Here is a 17,461-nt window from a genome sequence, read left to right as displayed (position 1 = left end):
ATATTTTAGGGTGCATTTCTCTGTCTACCATCCCAGCTGCCTCTTTTTGTGTGTACTTTTTGCATTGGAGGCTCCATTATTTTATTGTATTTATTAAGTGTTTTTTTAATTTAATTGTTAATAAAAAAATATTTTTAAATAATAAAAAATGACTATTATACTACAAGTTACATCTTCTTTAAGTCATTATTTTTCTTCCGGATTATTTATCCTATAGGAAGTATTTTTGAGCATGCTTGAAAGTGTGTCTGATATACAGGACCAGCCAAAAGATTTGACGCACCCATTCATACAAAGGTTTTCCTTGATTTTATGGAAATGTGCACATTGTAAATTCAGACTGAAGGCAGCAAAAACCTTGATGGAACACTTGTGAAACAATCCAGAATATGTGCTAAACCTTAGATTCCTCAAAGTACCCCCTTTTCCTCTTAGTTTTCTGTCCAGCCGTCTGTCTTCCACAACCTCTCCCACCTCCTTTTCCATTTTCTTGTACTCTTGCCACTCAGTTAGGTCTCTCTTGTATATATACGTATAAATGCCCTGTTTATAGTATTCCCTCCTTTGAAAGATCCAATAGATATTGTTATTAGCTAGTGCCAAAAAAACTCAGCAGATTGTACAGGTCCCTTCCCTTTTGGGCACATTTGCACTTACAACCTCATTATACCCCCGATGCTTGCCATGGGCTCCTATTGTAACTCTATATGTCTCCAATTTTATAGGATGAGGAATTATACAGTATGGCGGCAAAATATATAACATAACAAATAAACAGCTGCACTCTGAGACGCTAAGGTATACAGACATTGAATATAGGAACTTGGACATGTATTACTGTTAAAGAAATACGTTTTAAAATTGAGACACTTAAGAGTATAAAATTGGCTAGTTTTATTTGAGCCCAGCAGCCAGTGTCAAGAATTATCTCGTATGCAGGGTCCTGTACACTGGATGTCTGTCCAGCTGTTTTTTTGTTAGTTTATTTCATGTTCAGTATGCACCTGTTCACACTTGTCTGTTAGGAAGTGCCATCAGTTTTCTTCCTTTTTTGGATTATGGGTCATGCCTTCTAACTAAGTTCTCCTACTCATCAGCTTAAGGCAATTTTTAATTTCCTAGTAGCAGGTAGTCCTGCCCACTAAAAAAATTGTAGGTTATTCAACTCAGATAGCGGCATCACTAGGAAGGGACCAAGCATCCGAGATATGCCTTAACACTGGCTGCTGGGCTGACATAAACCTGGCCATTTTTATAGGCTAAGTGTCTCAATTTTTAAATTTATTTCCTTAGCTGTAATGCATGTCCAAGTTCTTGTATTCAATGTCTGTATAGCTTAGTATTTCTGAGTGCAGCTGTTTGTTTGTTAGTTTATTTCTTTTTCAGTATGCAACTGTTTATGCTTGTCTGTTAGAAAGTGCTGTCAGTTTTCTTATTTTGGATCATGGGGTCATGCCTTCTGACTGAGCACTCCTACCCATCAGCTGTAGGTGATTTTTAATTTCCTAGTAGCAGGTTCCTGCCCACCCATAAAAGTTTAGGCTATTCAGCCCAGATAGAGGCATCACTAGGTAAGGACCCATCTTACTAGATAAGCCTTGACAATGGCTGCTGGGCTCACATAAAACTGCCCATTTTCATAGGTTAAGTGTCTCAATTTTTAAATTTATTTCCTTAGCAGTAATGCATGTCCAAGTTCCTATATTCAATCTTTGCATACCTTAGCGTCTCAGAGTGCAGCTGTTTAATTTCATGTTCAGCATGCACCTGTTCACACTTGTCTGTTAGAAATTTTCAATTTTTTTTATTTTTGATTTATAACATAGGCCTGTAAGAATGAGTCCTACACTGCACCAACCAACTATACATTTTGGTTTGTAAGTACACACAGCGTAGAGCCCCACAGCTGTTTGTTTGTTAGTTTATTTCATGTTCAGTATGCACCTGTTCACACTTGTTTGTCAGTTTTCTTATTTTGGATTATGGGGTCATGCCTTTTGTCTGAGCATTCCTACCCATCACCTTAAGGCGATTTTTAGTTTCCTAGTAGCAAATTCTTGCCCACCCATAAAATTGTAGGGTATTCAGCCCAGATAGAGGCATCACTAGGTAAGGACCTAGCATACAAGATTTGCCTTGACGCTGGCTGCTGGGCTCGTATAAAACTGACCATTTTCATAGGCTAAGTGTCTCAATGTTTACATTTATTTCCTTAGTAGTAATGCATGTCCAAGTTCGTATATTCAATGTCTGTATAGCTTAGCATCTGAGAGTCCAGCTGTTTATTTGTTAGTTTATTTCTTGTTCAGTATGCACCTTGTTCACACTTGTCTGTTAGGAATTTTCAAATTTTTTTTATCTTTCATTTAGAACATAGACCTATAAGAACAAGTCCTATGCTGCACCAACCAACTATGCATTTTGGTTTGTAAGAAGACACAGCGTAGAGCCCCGCACTCACCCTTTATAGGCCGCCATCTAAAATAGACTCTCATGGCAGATAAGCTTCATCATTTTTTGGAAGATATGCACTCTTGCTCCACATCCAAATGATTCTCACCGTCTTCGGTGTTGCTTTTGTTAGTGACTTTACCCATCAAGTGCACATAACCCAATGGCATTAAGACGGAAGTATGCAACGGCCACAAAAAATAAGCAGGGCACTCGAGGCCTAACCATACTTTACCGTTTGCCTTACCATAAGGTAAAATGGTGGTCCATGGAATGTCTACTTTTGTGACTCTCTCACCAAGGTCCTACGTTACGCGATTTTTCAGGAAGACTCATTTTCTATTGATTTCAGTTGACACAGGTACCAAAAACTTTAACTATTTTTTCATTTCTAGCGAGGCAGCTTTAGGAGCCTTCAGACTTAATTGATGATACAAGGAGTGGTTCGTTTTCAAGGTATTTAATACTTTACTAATCCTTTAGGAGAAGTTTGATCCCCCCCACCCCAGCGCACATCTGGCTTCACAATGGCCTGTTTTCACACCGATCACAATTCGCCGGCAAGTTGAGTCCTGCCAAATCCTCTTTCGACAAAGTCTAAAGTAGAGCTGGGAAAGAATATTAATACTGAGCTAAAACAAAAAAATAATAATTTGAGTCCCCAGTAAGAGAAAATATAATTTTCCTTTTTTTTTTATTATTATTAGATATTAATTCCAGAAATAAAAAAAAAAATCTATAAATCCCATAAATCCCACATAAGGTTCCATGGAAAAAGAGATTTTGCTTCTTAAGAAGTCTAGAAGCTTGAGAAACTCAACTTATTTCAAGGATATTCATGTATCTGAAGGGGCACCACGTAATACTACATGTTCCTTGGATCAGAGGAAACATCTGGCTGTGGTATTTACAAAAGTATACACATCCTTAAAAAAAATTTAAATTCCTCTTGGGGCATGGGTGGAATACGGAAAGCGGGTTTCCAACAAATTCCAGCTCCCTTAGACCCCTTCATAGGTCTGTGTTTCAGGTATGTGTGGTGTCCGTTTTCACATGTACAGGAGAAGCGTTCACATGCATACTCATTAACATAGGTGATAATTTTCACATCTCTGTACCCCCTATTTTAGATAACCAATCAAGGTACAGCAGACAGCTGGGGGCTGATATTATCTGGCTGGGAGAGCCCATGGTTATTTGGCCCCCCCAGCCTAGAAATAACAGCGTACAACCGACCCAGAAGTGATGCATCCATTGAGCCATTAGATGCACTAACTCTGGCGCTTTGGATCCACCCTTCCCGATTACCTTGGTGCGGTGGCAATCAGGGTAATGGTAGTTGGGGTTGATGTTAGCTGAATAATAGATAGTAATGAATTGATCAATACATTAGCTAAATATCTCTTTTTTTTTAAATAATCCTCAGCAGTTATGCAATATCACAAAAAAGTTTTTTTTACATTTTTCATATGTCTAGTTGTATTTTTCATTCTTTATGTATCATAAAGCAGTTATGCTTGTTCATATTTCTCTGAATTTGGTGTGCAGCTCCCCCTTGTCTCCACACATGGCTAGCTATTGTCTGCCTTACACCGGCTCCTCCAGGGAGTTTTTGTTAGTCTATGTCCCCCCTTTGTCTCCACACATGTCCAAGTATTGTCTGCCTTACACCGGCTCCTCCAGGGAGTTCCTGTTAGTTTATGTCCTCCTTGTCTCTGAACATGTCCAGCTATTGTCTGCCTTACACCGGCTCCTCTACCGGTCGCTCCTGAGAGTTCATGTTAGTCTATGTCCCCCCTTGTCTCCACACATGGCTAGCCATTGTCTGCCTTACACCGGCCCCTCCTGGGAGTTCCTGTTAGTCTATGTCCCCCCTTGTCTCCGAACATGTCCACCCATTGTCTGCCTTACCCCGGTTCCTCAAGGGAGTTCCTGTTAGTTTATGTCCTCCTTGTCTCTGCACATGTCCAGCTATTGTCTGCCTTACACCGGCTCCTCTACCGGTCGCTCCTGAGAGTTCCTGTTAGTCTATGTCCCTCCTTGTCTCCACAAATGGCTAGCCATTGTCTGCCTTACACCGGCCCCTCCTGGGAGTTCCTGTTAGTCTATGTCCCCCCTTGTCTCCGAACATGTCCAGCCATTGTCTGCCTTACCCCGGTTCCTCTAGGGAGTTCCTTTTAGTCTATGTCCTCCCTTGTCTCCGCACATGTCCAGCCATTGTCTGCCTTACCCCGGTTCCTCAAGAGAGTTCCTGTTAGTCTATGTCCCCCCTTGTCTCCGAACATGTCCAGCCATTGTCTGCCTTACCCCGGTTCCTCTAGGGAGTTCCTTTTAGTCTATGTCCTCCCTTGTCTCCGCACATGTCCAGCCATTGTCTGCCTTACCCCGGTTCCTCAAGGGAGTTCCTGTTAGTCTATGTCCCCCCTTGTCTCCACACCCTCCTGGGAGCTTTAGCATTTGGTAATAGGAATGGTAAAGGAGACAGGTCGGAGAATGGGTGGTTGGAGCATAGTACAAGTTCTGAGTAAAAGGTTTAATGTTTTATTGTTCTTGGTTGTTGCCAAGAATGATCTTTTCAAAATGTAAAAAAAAGAAGTAACACTTTATATTGATTATTGAGTAAAACAGTAATGATTGGTTCAGACAATAAGCGGGGGCGTTACCCACACATTAAAGAGCAGAGAAGCCGACAACATGGCCTCCTCCTGTCTGCTCTACTGATCAGACATAAGGCTACATTGTCCAATATTTTTCATACTCGCCCTTGAGCTGATTGGCGATAAATACAGTCGAGAGAAGGACAAAATGGTTGATTCTAGAAGTAATGTTTGTATAATTCCAGTTGTACATTTATTACACTTGTGCACTTTCTTTGTAAATCCGGTGGTTTTGGTATTACTATTATTCCTGACTTCTCCTGGAGCGTGTCCCACCTTTGCTTGTGTCATTAGCCGCCACCGCCTGGAAGCTTTAGTCCACGAATATCAAATCCTCCTTCAATATTTCCTTTAGCCAAGGCAACATCTTAAAGACATCAGCATGGAAGTCACGAGACAGCGCCGGCACCGGCCCAGGATCTCTTCTGGGTCCTTTACAGCTGATGATTGTCCCCCAGCTGATAATGCCCACCTAAATGGTCACAAAGAAGTGAAATCAGTGCAAACCTTACCAAAAAAAAAACCTACAGAAATTTTACAAAAAGATACAAAGAGTCAATCCCTTACCAGGAACCCTTGCACTGACAATTATTTTTAATTCCGAAACCTGTGTAGAGTAGTGTAGGTATTCACATATTCAACCATCACTGTCTACCCCGGTCCTCTTCTGAGTTGGCTGATTCTCCGGATCGCTGTCACACTAGGTAAAGGGAAGTACCAAGAGCATGGCGAAAGGAAAGGAAAGGGGAGATCGAGACTCCCTGTCCAAACCTACTGCCGGTCCCTGGGGTCCCTCACCACCCTAGATAGTTTCTACACCTATGTGCCGAGCCGGGTACCTGACCCTAGTGCTGGGCCCTAAATAGAGAATTGGTGGGATGGGCTCTTCGTCAACCCCAGTAAACACAAGAGAAGACAAAAGGGGGACACACGGGGGAAAATGCATGAACTGCTTATCATTAGATGACTCAGGTAGAAGTTCAGCAGAGTTTTCAGCAATGATACAAATGAGGAGTACAAACCACCTGCTTGCAACCTAGGCTTGACGGAACTGAAAATATCACCAGCAATAGTCCAAAAGAAGGAAGTGCTTATATAAACACCAACAGAATACTGATAATCAATAGCTGGGTGGACCTTGACCTGCTGCTGGGTGCAAAAGGTGGAGAGATGAATCCAGCAGGAAAGCTACCTATACCAATGAATACTGACAGCCTGAATAATGGGCCGTCCGGGAGCATTCTGTGCAGCCAAACGCTGTGACCTTCTATGGCCAGAAACCACATGACTGTCTGTCACTCTTGACACACCTGTGACAATCACACTGGGATCTTTGTGTGAGCCGTAAGTGGATTTTATAATGGGTGGGTATGGAGCCTCATTGTGATCTTCCATAGCCTTACATTGGAAAAGACACATAGATCCCACGGTGAACCGACAAGTCGGAAAAGTCACATACCCCAGAAGGGGAATGGAGCAGCGCTGCAAACTGGAGAGGACAGCGATAATTGCATATATTAGCACACTACTGCACACAGGTTTTAGAAATAAACAAAATAACAAGACCATTTTTTACCACCTACTTTAAGAGCAACATAGTGTAGAGACTGAAATCCTGATTCCATTGATGTGTCACTTAATGGGCTGCTTGCTGTAGTTTTGAGATTTTATCACTATGGAACTAGTAAACCTGTAGATCTACATAGTCATGAGCTCTGTATAACCCCACCACTGATTGGCAGCTTTCTGCCTATGCACAGTGCACACAGAAAGCTGCCAATCAGAGGTCTTAGCGAGGTTATATATTATTCTTCATGTCTGTATAATTATGGCAATACCAAATGTTTTTTTTTTCTACTGTTTTAGGGGCTTGAACTTTTTTTATTTATGATGCTTACCATAGGGATTAAGCAATTTTACAATTTCATAGATCAGACTTTTATAAATAGACTTTTATAAATAGGATTACAGCAGCAATCAGAGTTAGCTCCGGTCGCTGCTGCTAGAAACATGTACTGGTTATATAACACCACCTGTCCTGCGTGGAGCTTCACACTCCTTGATCCATTCCATTACATATATCCGTCATTAGGTGTAAAGGGGTTAATAGAGTACTGTGTTTTAGGTAGAAGTTGAAATGCTGCAGAGTAAGAAGCTTTAAAAAAACAATAGTTTATTTATTTTTTTATCAATTAACAAAATGCAAAGTGAATGAACAAAAGAGAAATCTAAATCCAGTCAATATTTAGTGACCGCTCCTTACACTTGCACCATGTCAGGGATTTTGTAGGACTATAGTCAGGTGTATGAGGAATCAATTATACCAAACTGGTGATCATGAATACTATATTCGTATTCGTAATTACAGTTATTAACCAAAACAGAAACAGTTGTGTAGGAGGCTTAAAACTGGGTGAGGAACAGGCAACTTCTGCTACAAAGGGGAGGTTGTAGAAGAGAGTTTCATGTAACAGGTCATGTATCATAGCAAGACTGGGCACAGCAACAAGACACAAGGTAGTTATACTGCATCAGCAAGGTCTGTCCCAGACAAACTGTCACGCTGTACAAAGGGGTGGGTAAGGCGTAGTACAGCGTATTCCCCACTAGGTGGCAGCAGAGTAATGAAGGAGAGTCAAAGTAACACTTTAACAAAAAGGAGACTGAAGTACAGCAGAGTAACTTCAGTAGGCAGTTCACAGGCAAACCACCAGGGGGCAATAGAGTAGTCAAGCAGTCAGGGTCTAGCCAGGAAAGTCAAGTCTGTTGTGAATGTCAGTTATGCTTTTGCTGCTGTGAGGCTCCCTCTTGTGGCCAGGAATGGTTTGGACAGAGACCAGGTGTGTTGAGCAATGGGCGTTTCCATTGCTAACTCTCTGCCTATTTAAACCCTGGTCTGCTAGCAGGCTATGCCGGATGTCAGTTGTTCTTTGTACACCAGCCTGCTTCATCCTGCTCCAGACCACATCTACCCCAGATAAGTGCTTGGCTCTTTATTTGTTGTTTGGTTCTTTTTGCTCTTATCTGAGATTGTCATTTACTGTGGTTATTGTCAGTTTATTTGTATGCAGGGATCTTCCCTCTCAGTTGCTTAGCTGGGAAGCTCCCTGCAGCTATGTTTGGAGTATTGCTCCTATTAGTCCATGTGTTTGTTGCTTCTTGAATTTGTAATGATTCCTGCTTTCTGTTCATTGGTATGACAAGAGTGCCTGGTATAGGACGGAGTTCAGATCTCGTGATCTGAGGGCCTTTTTGTACTATCAGGTTTTTGGATTTTTGTAGGGTTTTTCTCTGGCCACCATCAGCCCCTTTCCTGTCCTTTCCTATTTTAGTCAGTAGGGCCTCACCTTTTGCTAATCCTATCATCTATCTGTGTATTGTCTTTTCCTATATCACCGCAGTCTTTGAATGTGGGGGGCTAGCTATTCTTTATCTATTTTCTGAGGCAGAGAGTTATTCATCTTTCCTTCCTTTAGGATAGTTAGTTCTCCGGCTGGGTTCGCGGTGCTCAGGATGTTAGTTCACCCCTTGGCTACTTCTAGTGTTGATGGTTAGTAAGGGGATGGCGCAGCCAGCTTAGTTGCCAATGCTCTTGTCACCTTTTACCAATGATTTATGGTGGTCTTCCATGGTTTCGGATCATAATACAAGTCACTGCAAAGGGAGGATCAAAATCAGGTCAGAAAATTGAACCGAAGTCGGATGCTGGGATGCAGAGGGAAACCCAAAGGGCACAGGGAAGAGAAGACAAGACCGGAGGGTGAGGAGACACAAATATAGCACGGAGGATGAACCAGGATGGGTAAACAACTGACTGAGCGGGAAGTCAGGGACTGGGACAGATGAACAAACGGAGGAGGGTACAGGTCAGGGCACGGTAACAAGGAGTCAGATCAAACAGGAGATCTCACCAGAGCCAGTCACAGGCTGCAGAGCAAAACTATAACCAGCACTGGAATGCTGGTGCAGCGCCCAGATATAGTGTCTCCTGAAACCGGAACGAGACCGATGGGAGTTAACCCCTGACATGACCAGGCCGGGGCTGGGAAACTCTGGAGTGGGGAATACCAGTCCTGGATTATGACACAAACATTTCAAAGTGCATGACCTCGAAACGCGTGGATCAATAAACTACAAATTTTATCTTCAATTTCATTGGTTTTGCACGGTTTTATCAATCCAGTAGCAGCGCAGGAAAACCACTTTCCATTCCAATTCCCTGTGTACACTTGGCTTGTGGAGCCCGCGGACCTTCAGCTGCTCATGGGTTTCTATTCCCTACCTTTGTTCTACCAACCTTGGTAAGCGTCATACTCTCACCCTTTAATCCTGGATAAGACCCTATTGCGCTGTTCCTTTTCAGCTTTATCTTGGGATCTCATGAAGAGACAGAAGGATCGGCACAAGCCTCATACACAGAAGATCTGGGGCCGGTTCTCCAAGATGTTTGGAACAACCTCCGGATAAGTTGCTTCAAAAACTGTGTGCAAGTGACAAATCCCTAGAAGAACTGACTGAAGAAGGCGACAGGCGGTCACCAAATAGTGATGGGATTTAGATTTCGTCACATTTTGCAGATCTGGTCCATTCTCTCAGCATGCGCCTCCTTCTCTATCTGATGCACAATTGTAGATTTTTCCATTGGGACACCGCGGTGTGTTTTTGGAGTGAAGTGTCAGAAGAGACTTAACATGAAGCAATAGAAAATATGCAACGGTGACTTACCTGCATGTAACGATGTTTGTAGGGCACAATAACAGGACCCCCAGAGTCACCTGGAATCAGAAGAAAAGGGCATGTAGATGCATTTCACAGCTGGTCATATAGTCATACAAGGGCTTTAAAGACATGTATTCACAACCAAACATTGGACGCCTCAGGCCTTGTGCACACACAATTTCTTTTAGGCCCCCTTCACACGTCCGTGAAACACGTTCGTGATTTTCATGGATGTGTCAAAGGTGTGTTTTGCCCTCCGTGAGCCGTGTTTATGGCACTCCGTGTGTTCTCCGTGTGTTATCCGTGATAACACATGGAGAACGGGAACTTTCTGCTCACCTGTCTCTGGCGTCGCTGTCCGTGGTGCTGATCTTTGGTCTCCGGTCCTGCCGCCTCCTCACTGCTGCTGCCGCTTCCGCCGCAGTGAAGTGAATATTCAATGAGCATAATGAGCGGCGGTCGGCAGCAAGTGACAGCAGCGGCAGAGACAGGAGGGCTGGAGAAGGTGAGTAAAGATTTTTTTTCCTCTTACACGTGAGTTTTCTCCGGCGCGTGTCACCGCATCCACACTACATCCGTGTGGTCTGTATGCGGGCCGTGTGACACCCATGCTGCCAGAGAAAACGTGGGCATGTCTACGTGTGGAACTCATGGACAAGCGTATGCTCCACACGTACACACGTTCCATGGCAAAACACACACGTGCGCGCAGACTCATTGATTTTAATGGGTCTACATGTGCCCGTGTCTCCGGTACATGTGGGCACGGACCTAGCATGTACCGGAGACACATGCGTGTGAAGGGGGCCTTAGCTAAACTTTGAAAACCACTTTGGGAATGAGCACTTCTCCTTTGGGAATTTTTTGATGGAGTTTTGGTTCCCTAATGCAGGTTTGAAAAGTATTTTGGAAGCATTTATTTTGATCATGAAGCTTTTTTCCTTTTTTTTTTTTGCAGCCTTTGTGTTTAGTTTGGAGCATTTTCAAGCAAAATGCAATTTAATTTCCCCCCCATCAGACGCTTTCAAAACCTGAAGTTGAAAAAACGCACAAAAGACTGAACATATGAACGCCAAAGCGGTTTTACCACAGAAATTAATAGGAAGAGTCTTTGAAGTGTTTTTTTTTTTAAGTTTCGGGCATTTTTTTGGAGTGGAAGATTTAACCCCCTGTATATAGGGCCTTAGGGGTACTTTACACGCTGCGACATCGCTAGCAAATGCTAGCGATGTCAAGCGCGATAGCACCCGCCCCCGTCGCACATGCGATATGTGGTGATTGCTGCCATAGCGAACATTATCGCCACGGCAGCTTCACACGCACATACCTGGTCGGCGACGTCGCGGTGACTGCCGAACAATCCCTCCTTCAAGGGGGAGGTGCGTTCGGCGTCATAAAACGGTCGTCCAATAGCAGAGGAGGGGAGGAGATGAGCGGTCGGAACATGCGGCCCACCTCCTTCCTTCCTTCTTTTCCGGTGGACACAGGTAAGGAGATGTTCGTCGTTCTTGCGGTGTCACACATAGCGATGTGTGGTGCCGCAGGAACGACGAACAACCAGCGGCATGCACCACCAACGATATTATGAAAAGGAGCGACGTATCAACGATCAACGATTTTTGCCGTTTTTGCAATCGTTGGTCGTTGCTCCTTGCTGTCACGCGCTGCGATGTCGCTAACGTCGCCGGATGTGCGTCACAAACACCGTGACCCCGACGATATATTGTTAGCGATGTCGCAGCGTGTAAAGCACCCTTTAGAGCCAACGAGGCCAACTTTCACTGAAGATGTCATTCAGGGATGGACCAAGTCTTAATGTAACGTTAAAAAATTATTTAAAGGGGATGTCCATGTTGCTAATCGGGCCTCCAGTGATCTCGAGAACGGGAGTCTGCAGCCTCATCCTGAATGCAGTGGAGGTGCGCATGCGCAACCTCTGCTGCAAGTACGCGGTCAGTTAATCCCATTGACAACAATGAGAGTAGACACCTTGTTATGCCCACCTCTGCACAATTTTAGCCCTGCTCTATAGATACTTGCACCACCCACGTCCATTCTCTATCCCAGGTCTGCAGTTTTGTAGGGACGTTGAAATAGGCAGTATAGTAGCACCAAGCAGTTGTGGTGCCCCTGAGGCTTCAGTCGTCACAGAGGTACTGCACCTCAGCCAGAGGTGTGGTATCCCATCTCAGAGTATGGAGGAGGTCGTCCACCGGTATGCACATAACACACACCCAACACCTCCATTAGCGGTTCTCCACCGGGTCAGGGTTAGGGTTTGGTTCCATTAATGCTAAGAATAGCCACCATACTACTAGGGATGGTTCCCCCCCCCCCAATCCGATAGGACCTGGGTGTGGAGTTTAGTGAGTTGGGGACAGAGTGGTTTCAGCAGAGAGTTGGAAGGGAGCAGTGGAGGAGTGAGGACCTGTGGCCTGGACCTGGTGCAGCTCAGCCCGGGCACAAGACAGAAGGGGTCCTAGAGACCACGAGAAGTGGTCTCGTTCCACATACAGCAACGTAGTGGAAGGACTTGGCTGCAGATCATGGACTCATCCCTAGGAGATGACCCAACATGCTCCGCTAGTAAAACCAGAGGCTGAGGACCATTTAGTACCAAAGCCAAACCCACACACGAATCCGCTGGAAGGTGACCACATAGGGCCATGGGATAGAGCTTAAGCCACACAACAGGGCCCATGGACACTGGCTCAGGGCACTGTGTGCGTAGGCGCTGGACAGGCGGGAAAGAAGTCAGCGCAAGAAGACAACCAAGGAAGGTACATAAGAAAGGTGCACTGGTCTTGACTTCCGAACTACCTGGGATCGGCTGGAGCCCATCACAGTGAATCCCCAGCACCCCAAATGCGGTCACTGACGTGTTACCTTGGAACCTGCTACAGTGAGTAAAAAACCTTGAGACTGCACTCTTGTGTCGCTCCGTTATTCGCCTGTGCTTCCGGCTTCCACCCCCGCCATCCGCCATCACCTACTACAGTCCTATTGTCATGCTAGGTGCAGGAAAGTACCAAGCGAATGGCGAAAGGGAGACCCTGTGTCTAGGGAAGATGGAGATAGTGACCTCTGATCAAGCCTACTACTGGTCCCTGGCTTCCCTCACCGCCCTAGATAGGTTCCACACCTAAGCACCAAGCCAGATACCTGACCCTAATCTGGACCCTAGGTAGGCAGGGATGAGCTCCTCGCCAACCCCACTGGGCACTAAAGGACACACAGGGATAAGAAACAAGGGAAAACAACAATCAACTTATCTCCAAGAAGATACAGGAAGAGGGATTGCAAAAGTGCAACAAAGTTACTCCAGATGATTGCAAGCTGACTGCTTGCACTCAGGATCTGTAGGTAGTTAGACCTATCACCAGCACCGAGTAATAGGAAGTGAAGGTATATAAACACACAAGGGAAGTACTGATGAAAAGCAACTGACAGGCTGAGGACCTCTGCAGGGTCCTAAAGGGAAAGGGATGAAAACCAAGCAGAAATAATAGAAGGTCAGGGAGCAGTTTGCACAGCCAAATGCTGTGACATTTTATAACTAGATACCACAGGACTGCCTGTCACCTGTGACACCTATAGTGGTGGCTAGAAAGGCTTAAATTACCTGCTTACGTTTATTATTCCCAAAAGAAAGCAGTCACCCCCTAAAAGAATCACACTTATCAGACCGCAAAACAGATAGAGTTGGCAAGTGAATGGGCTCTCACATACAATTCTGCATCAGATCCCCCTGCATTCTACAGCGGTTGGTTCCCCCTGGTGACTGGAAGAAGTATCACTCGCACGGAGTGATACTGGTACCCGATCTGTTTGTGAGAGCTGCAGTGCAATACAGCTGGAACGGCGCGGAACCTGACAATGACGCAGATCTCTGTGTGAGAGCCCATACACCATCGGCACTTGATAACTGTAATTGTTTGGGGTCTGTTGAGTGCGATTTTTCTTGTAGGGGGTGTCTGCTTTCTTTTGGGGGTGTCTGCTTACCTTGATGAAGAATCCTGCTGTATTTTTCAACACTTCCTTATGGAGCCACAACTAGAGTTTATTTTTGGAGTAGGGCTTTTATTTTAAGTATATTCAAAAAAAGCCCCAAAAATCTTACTAGGTCTTATTTTCGGGGTAGGTGTGTTATTTTTGGGGAAATAGGGTAGTAACAATAATGAAGATAGGAAAAATTAGTAAAGTTTCTAAAAGTTTATGACACCTGTACGTGATTTACCTTTGCAGGTCTGTGGATCCACCTGAGGATTTATTCCCCCTGTACATAAGAAATTGTCGGTTATGGCGTCTTTGATGTCTGGAACATCCTTGAATTTGTCTATCTTTTTGGTATCCTCTAAACAGGCGAGCCTCTGAGGAGGAGAAGGGAGGTTGTCATTACAAAAGTTAAAACGGAAGTTGATTGTAGTAAAGTTCCACCTTAAAGTGGATCTCCACCGGTCACCATCATGTCATTGTCAGGACAAAAGTTCAGCGCTGATTCTTTCAGCATTGAATAAATTAGAATAAGAGGGTATTTTGGGAACAAGAAGGAAAGAAAAGGCACAAAAAGGAGAAAGGGGAGGGGAAGGCGAGAGGAGGGAAGGTGAGGAAGGGAGACGAAAAGTTATTCCAAATACCTGTAATTAGCAAATCACACTTGTTTTATATAGATAGCTGATCATTATCATACATTTAAAAGACCACTGTCCTGTTACACTGACAAAAACCTGTCCTAGAATGTTAACAGGACATGTGCCTGTGAGCGTGTGCACTGCAAAACTCTGCTGGTGGGTCCTGGAGATGACCTATACCAGTGTCAAGATATTTCCAGGTTAGGCATTCCGACAGACAAAGTGGACAGCAGTGTGAGCAGCCTCTTCTTACCTCAGCACTCGTGATATCTCCAGTATTAGATCAGATACAGAGGGTGGACAGCAGTGTGAGCAGCCTCTTCTTACCTCAGAACCCCTGATATCTCCAGTATTAGATCAGGTACACAGGGTGCATGGCAGTGTGAGCAGCTCCTTATGTCAGCACCCCTGGTATCTCCACTATTATATCAGAAAGACAAGGTGGACAGCAGTGTGAGCAGCCTTTTCTTACCTCAACATCCCTGGTATCTCCAGCATTAGATAAGATACACAGAGTGGACAGCAGTGTGAGCATCCTTTTCTTACCCCAGAACTCCTGATATCTCCAGTATTGGATCAGATAGCGATGGTGGGCAGATAGGTATACAGGAGTGTGTGCAGCTTCTTCTTACCTCAGCACCCCAGGTATCTCCAGTGTTGGATCAGAAAGACAGGTTGGATCAGAAAGACAGGGTGGACAGCAGTGTGAGAAGCCTCTTCTTACCTCAGCACCTCTGCTATTTCCAGTTTTAGACCAGAAAGACAGCAGTGTGAGAAGCCTCTTTTTAATTCAGCACCCCTAGTATTTCCAGTATGGAATCGGAAAGACAAAGTGCACAGAAATGTGAGCAGCCTCTTCTTACCTCATTACTCCTGGTATCTCCAGTATTAGATTATTTAGAAGTGGTGGACAGCAGTGTGATCAGCCTCTTATCTCAGCGCCCTTAATATCTCCAGTTTTGTATCAGATAGAAAAGGGGGAAAGCAATGTGAGTAGCCTTTTCTAACCTCATCATGTCTGATATCTGCAGTATTAGATCTGATAGGCATGGTGGACATCAATATGAGCGGCCTTATCTTACATCAGTAACCCCTGGTATTTCTAGTATTACATCAGATAGACATGGTGGGCAGCTATGTGAGCACTACTGGTAGCTCCAAGTGTTTGATCAGATAGACAGGGTGGACAGCAGTGTGAGCAGGCTCTTCTTACCTCAGCACCCATGGAATCTCTCGTATTAGACCAGATATACAGGGTACACAGCAGTGAGTGAGCAGCCTCTTCTTACCTGGTATCTCCATTGGCAGATCAGATTGACAGAGTGGACAGCAGTGTGAGCAGCCTCTTCTTACCTCAGTATGTCTGGGATCTCCAGTATAAGATCAGATTGACAGAGTGGACAGCAGTGTGAGCAGCCTCTTCTTACCTCAGCATCCCTGGTATCTCCATTGGCTAATCAGATTGACAGAGTGGACAGCAGTGTGAGCAGCCTCTTCTTACCTCAGTATCTCTGGGATCTCCAGTATAAGATCATATAGACAGGGTGGACTTTTTATGATATAAAAAAACATACAAAATAGTAGACATTCACTTCAAGACTAGTCTCACAGGGCAACATACATATATATGAAGATTCTTCTGAACCAAAAGCTGTGGTAGCATTATTGTGACACTGATCACGTCTCATGGATAAATCATGGGACAAGAGAGTCAAGGAGTCAAATACCAGGAGAACATGAAGGGTAAGACAAAAGAACAGCCAGAGGGCAACGTCTAAGATCAGGCAGCAAAGGTAAGAATACATCAAAGGCAAAGGACCAATACAAAATGAATAGTCAAAGGCAAAGTCCGAGGTCAGGCAACAAATATCAGAATAGCAGAACAGTAAGCACTAGGTACACACCACCGAGCAAAGCTACGACTGGCAATGGTCTGACCGTTGTCAGATGGGAGGAAACGCAACAGACCTGGCCAGATTGGGCAGCCGGACTGTCCCTCACAATACTGACAGCCCTGCACGCCCCTGATTCTTTAGGACAGCTGAGCTGTCACTCGCTGCCTCCCTAGGACACCTTGGTTGGTGACATCGTGACAGTTAGGCATTTAGTCCGCCTGATAAGTCGTTCTTTCATTACCTTACTCTCGCGCTTTATGATCACATCCTTCCGCTCCAGCGCCTTATCAGTTTCCTCTGCAACAAACATGGCCTTCACCAATTCATCCGTGAGTAGTATCTTCTCTGCGAAAAAATTAATATTGGTTTAAAATATTTTATATTTGTCATGTCTCAAATGACTGGAAATGGAGCTGAAGGCTGGATAGGTGGGGGACAGCTGAGGATTTGGAGCTCTGTACCATAAAGAATAATCTACAATCCCCATAAAGTCATATTCTGAAATAAGTAAAAAAAAAGAAATATATATACAGTACAGACCAAAAGTTTGGACACACCTTCTCATCTCTAGAACAACTGTTAAGAGGAGACTTTGTGCAGCAGGCCTTCATGATAAAATAGCTGCTAGGAAACCCCTGCTAAGGACAGGCAACAAGCAGAAGAGACTTGTTTGGGCTAAAGAACAGAAGGAATGGACATTAGACCAGTGGAAATCTGTGCTTTGGTCTGATGAGTCCAAATTTGAGATCTTTGGATCCAACCACCGTGTCTTTGTAGAAAAGGTGAACGGATGGACTCTGCATGGCTGGTTCCCACCGTGAAGCATGGAGGAGGAGGTGGGATGGTGTGGGGGTGCTTTGCTGCTGACACTGTTGGGGATTTATTCAAAATTGAAGGCATACAGAACCAGCATGGCTACCACAGCATCTTGCAGTGGTGTGCTATTCCATCCGGTTTGCGTGTAGTTGGACCATCATTTATTTTTCAACAGGACAATGACCCCAAACACACCTCCAGGCTGTGTAAGGGCTGGTTGACTAAGAAGGAGAGTGATGGGTGCTACGCCAGATGACCTGGCCTCCACAGTCACCAGACCTGAACCCAATCA

General features: G+C 44.6%; 1 protein-coding gene across 1 annotated transcript in view; it reads right to left on the bottom strand.

Annotated features, from left to right (window-relative positions):
- Window positions 1-5,094: 5,094 nt before the first annotated feature.
- The window catches only part of LOC142250321 (complement factor B-like), a 49,670-nt gene continuing 37,303 nt past the window's right edge, over window positions 5,095-17,461 (bottom strand). Inside the window, exons 15-18 of the mRNA XM_075322464.1 lie at window positions 16,595-16,698; window positions 14,065-14,197; window positions 9,834-9,883; window positions 5,095-5,580 (exon numbers count right to left, since the gene is read on the bottom strand). Coding sequence (XP_075178579.1) covers window positions 5,422-5,580; window positions 9,834-9,883; window positions 14,065-14,197; window positions 16,595-16,698 — 446 coding nt within the window. The 3' untranslated portion in view covers window positions 5,095-5,421. The remainder of the gene's footprint in view (window positions 5,581-9,833; window positions 9,884-14,064; window positions 14,198-16,594; window positions 16,699-17,461) is intronic.

This window comes from Anomaloglossus baeobatrachus, chromosome 9 (assembly GCF_048569485.1).
Source record: "Anomaloglossus baeobatrachus isolate aAnoBae1 chromosome 9, aAnoBae1.hap1, whole genome shotgun sequence".
In the NCBI taxonomy this organism is placed as follows: Eukaryota; Metazoa; Chordata; class Amphibia; order Anura; family Aromobatidae; genus Anomaloglossus; species Anomaloglossus baeobatrachus.
Note: the sequence above shows the minus strand (reverse complement) of the source record. Positions and strands in the feature narration are given on the sequence as shown.